At 56.1% G+C, this 3,861-nt stretch overlaps 2 protein-coding genes across 2 annotated transcripts in view; one reads left to right on the top strand and one right to left on the bottom strand.

The window, feature by feature from the left end:
• The window catches only part of VDBG_00365 (spindle pole body component alp6), a gene marked incomplete at both ends in the record, with an annotated part of 2,799 nt that extends 2,353 nt beyond the window's left edge, over positions 1-446 (top strand). The window contains one exon of the mRNA XM_003008638.1: positions 105-446. Within this exon, the coding sequence (XP_003008684.1) occupies positions 105-446 (342 nt within the window). The remainder of the gene's footprint in view (positions 1-104) is intronic.
• A 1,377-nt stretch (positions 447-1,823) lies between these two features.
• The window catches only part of VDBG_00364 (mitosis inhibitor protein kinase SWE1), a gene marked incomplete at both ends in the record, with an annotated part of 3,643 nt that continues 1,605 nt past the window's right edge, over positions 1,824-3,861 (bottom strand). Inside the window, 3 exons of the mRNA XM_003008637.1 lie at positions 1,824-2,573; positions 2,625-3,259; positions 3,512-3,763. Of these exons, the coding sequence (XP_003008683.1) occupies positions 1,824-2,573; positions 2,625-3,259; positions 3,512-3,763 (1,637 nt within the window). The remainder of the gene's footprint in view (positions 2,574-2,624; positions 3,260-3,511; positions 3,764-3,861) is intronic.

Below are 3,861 nucleotides of genomic sequence, written 5' to 3'. Positions count from 1 at the left end.
CACCTCGCCCACTCGGCGACCTCCTCCGCACCATGCTCACCTACCGCGACTCGGTCGACGGCCTCTACTCCTGGTCCGTATCGGACTTTACTCGGCGTCAAGAGGCCGACGTGCGCTTCTCCACCCGTCACGCCGCTGCCAAGGCTGCCGACGACGACGACGACGCCGCCGCGGCGCCTGGCGGCACCTCGGCCATCGCCTCCGAGTTCCCCGCCCTCCACGACCGCCTGCGCCAGCTAGGCGCCTCGTTCCGCACGCGCCTGCAGATCCTCCTCGGCGACCTCGCCTACCAGTCCGACGTCGACATGCGCTTCCTTGGCGTGGCCATGAACTTCAACGACGTCTACCAGCCCGCGCGCCGCAAGACAAAGGCCGCACCCGGATCAGCAGCCTCGGACGCAAAGGCGAGCACATCGGGTGCCGCCGCGGGCAAGGGAACGAGGTAGGCCAGCGTAAGAGACCAGGCGCCGGTCGCGGGGCGGGGAGGGAGGTGGGGGGCATCGTGTCCTCTTATACCGAAAGGTGGCGGTCGGATTCCATGGATCACGAATTGCGCGAGGCGCAGCTTTATGACTAGACCAACTTTGACTCTTCAATTTTTGACGACAGTATATGACCGAACCGAGCCATGTCGTTAACTTTGTTCAATGTATCGAGCTAGTATGATTGAAAAAAAGGGTAGCAAGTTATACCCTGTTGCAAGGCTTGTGTCGACCGGAATCTCTTGTTCACTCACGTAGTCGAGGCAGACATGTCACTTTTGATCCAGAATGCAAAGTAGGTCGTAATCCTCGTGCCATTTCATCATAGAATCATGAGCTAAAGACGGCTCTCTCCGCGAGAACCCACCTGGCCAAAGATGATACATCTTGGTACCCTGTCCCTTGAATATGGAGACAAGTCCTCCCTCTCTGCTTACTTTGACACAATTACTTCCACCACCTGACACGGCACCCTCTTGGCCGCTGCCTGCGCACCTTCACAACCCGTCTCCCTTCAATGAAGGAGGGACAAGCTAGACGCCACGGCGAGTAGCCTCGTGTACCTGCGTGTCCGTCCGCACCGGACCACTGGCCGTGTGGGCGATCACAGCCCCTCCTCTCCTCGTGAGCCACGTTGACGTCTTCTCTCCTTCTGTTCCCGTTCCTTTGATGCCCGATCCGTTTCTTTTTGACCGTTCGCGATAGGTCGATGTCTCGACACAACTATTTCGCCGCCCCACCCAGGGGCGCCCAAAGTCCAACACTCATTGTATTAGTCTATACACGCAAGTGACAAAAGCACTTGCAAATCAGCGGTCGGATGTGTCTCTGCTCGGCGCTGTTCGAGCAACACACCCTGATCCGCAGAAAAATGGATGTCTGTTTTGTTCCCATTCTCAGAAAACGATGAGGAAACTAGTGTAGCGATGTCGTAGTAACGCCATCGTCATAGCTTCCCAGTGTGATGAGCATGATGGTGAGATCAACAAAGGGAAACCGGGTGACGGTGGACGTGCGCACATCGCTGGGAGGAAAAAAACGCCGCTGCAACCCAATGCTAGCCACCCAACCGATCATAAGGTTGGTCGTGGCGTCGTCATATCTCATATCAATATATGCTTCGCCATGAGTCGAAGCTCAGAGTACTTTCTACAGCACTCAAAAATGTTCAGGGGCATTGTGAAATCCAAATGATTCTTCCGCACCCTGCTCGAGGAGAAAGTAGCCAGAACGGTACGATTCGGATCCTCTTCTGCGCTGATCAGCTCTGTTCAAATCAAGAACGCTGCACAAGCTCAGTGTCGTCATGTTGTTTAGTTGAGGTGAAGATGGTTTCGTCCTTCACACATCGGTCATCTCTGTATCCTCATCAGAGCTGATAGTGGCCATGTCGCCAGGTCCCCAGACGCCCTCGAAAACCGTGGCAGCTGATCGTCGGCGATCGGCGACCCAAGTCATTCCGGCGGACCCCAGAAGCTGCTGAATCGTGGGGCGCTCACTCGGCTCAGGCTTCGTCATCCATCGGACGACCTGGTCTAGTGAGTCTGGGTGGAAGGCGTCACACATGAAGTCTGGAGGAGACAACAGCTCCGACCGCTTAGGCGAAGAGATAGGGCTACTGCCTGCGTGGAAGGGCGGTTTGCTGAAGGAGTCGTTGAAGTTGACAGCAATATCTGAGACAATGCTTTGGTTCAGCGACAGGTCGTCTTGCGACAGACCAGTCGGAACGCCAGCCACATCTCTGATTTGCGTCGCAGAACTCGCGCTGAAGGTCAGGCTCGGGACTTCGGAAAAGTCACCAGAACGCAGCGCGACCCATGCAGGACCGTTGTCTGGGAGAACAACGTTGCAAGCCATCTCGACAAGAATAAGTCCCAGAGAGTAGATATCCGCAGGCTTGTCAAATTTGCCACGCAGGATCTCGGGACCGATGTATTCTCTGTCGCCCTCGGCGTCAACGCCCTTTGCAGCAGGCCATGCGGTCGCCAGTCCGAAATCACCAATCTTAAGGATACCCTCAAATGTTATGAGGATGTTAGCAGGCTTCAGGTCCAAGTGGATGAAGCCAGCGTCGTGAATGCTCTGCAAGCCCTACAGTTCGCGTTAGATGGGACTCGATGATCAGAATCGAAAGAGACGTACCAGGCTGATGTCATGAATGACCTTCCAGATGCGGAAATCGTCCAGCCTGCCCTTGCAACCAACATTGCTCAGGAACTTGTCGAGAGTTCCCTCGTCGCAGAATTCCGTCTGGATGAACAGATGGAGCTCGTGCTCCCAGCTGTCTACATAGTGTATGACGTGATCGGCGTGCGTCAGAGCTTGAAGTGCGTGAACCTCCCTCATTTTGTTCTCACGGTCTTTGGGGCCCATGATGGCGCGGCGTGCCTTCTTGACCGCATAGATGCGATCAGGCTCAGGGCTACCAGGAGAGTGGCGGCTAGGGGTGCCGTTGAAGATGGAAAGGAACGAGGCGCGGGCCGAAGTGCACTTGACGACACGGAAGACAGAAGAGAACTCGCCCTTGCCCACCAACTCGACCTTATCAAAGCGCGCGTATAGGGAATCGTCAATGTCGCCATTGCCACGGCCATTAACGGGCGTCATGAGCTGAGTACCGACGGACTGGAACGATTCGCGTCCAGAAGGTGTGACAGGGGGGCGCACGCCCTGAGATGGTGTTGATTCGTGTGCGTTGGAGATGGACAGACAGCTGGCATCAGGAATGATGACGGCGGCCTGCGGTGTCCTGGGAGTATGCTGCTCGACGGGGCTGGCTGAATGGAGGCATGATATGTTAGTCAATAACTTCTTCGGAGATTCGAATGCCGAGGTCCTTATCCGAGTTCGCAGGGGCGAGGGTGTATGAAACCCTTTTCTGGTTCTCGAACGGCTCAAGGACGGCAAAGCCAAGTGTAGGGAAGGGGTGGCAGCGTGGCAGAGAGGAGTGACAGAGTAATCTGGGAGTGCTGTAGATTGGTCTGCATCATTCCGCGGGCTGCTATGTCGCCTCGTATGTTGTGACTCACCAGTCGATTCACGAGAGATCTCGGGTCGGACGGCAGAAAAGGGAATGCTGATGGATCGATTGGCGGTTGGGCTCTCGGCACCCAAGCGTCTGGCGGAGAGGTTGCCGAAAGTCGGGGTGGTGCTCTGCTTCGTTGGTGTCGGAGGGGCGTCAATGTCAACGCCCAAAGGAATGACATGGTTGCTCTCAAAGGTGAACTTCTTATCCTCGCCATCAAGACTAAGAAGACTGCCCCTGCGACCGTGGCGAGGACCTAGGCGATGGAAGATACCGAGGCCCTTGCTGGAATTGCCGAATCCATTGCTCGACTGAATACTTGAGCTGAAGGCGAGGCAGGGGGGTTGCCGGTGG

Source organism: Verticillium alfalfae, genomic scaffold (genome assembly GCF_000150825.1).
Source record: "Verticillium alfalfae VaMs.102 supercont1.1 genomic scaffold, whole genome shotgun sequence".
Classification (NCBI taxonomy): domain Eukaryota; kingdom Fungi; phylum Ascomycota; class Sordariomycetes; order Glomerellales; family Plectosphaerellaceae; genus Verticillium; species Verticillium alfalfae.
The sequence above is the reverse complement of the archived record's forward strand: the minus strand, read 5'-3'. Positions and strand labels throughout refer to the sequence as shown.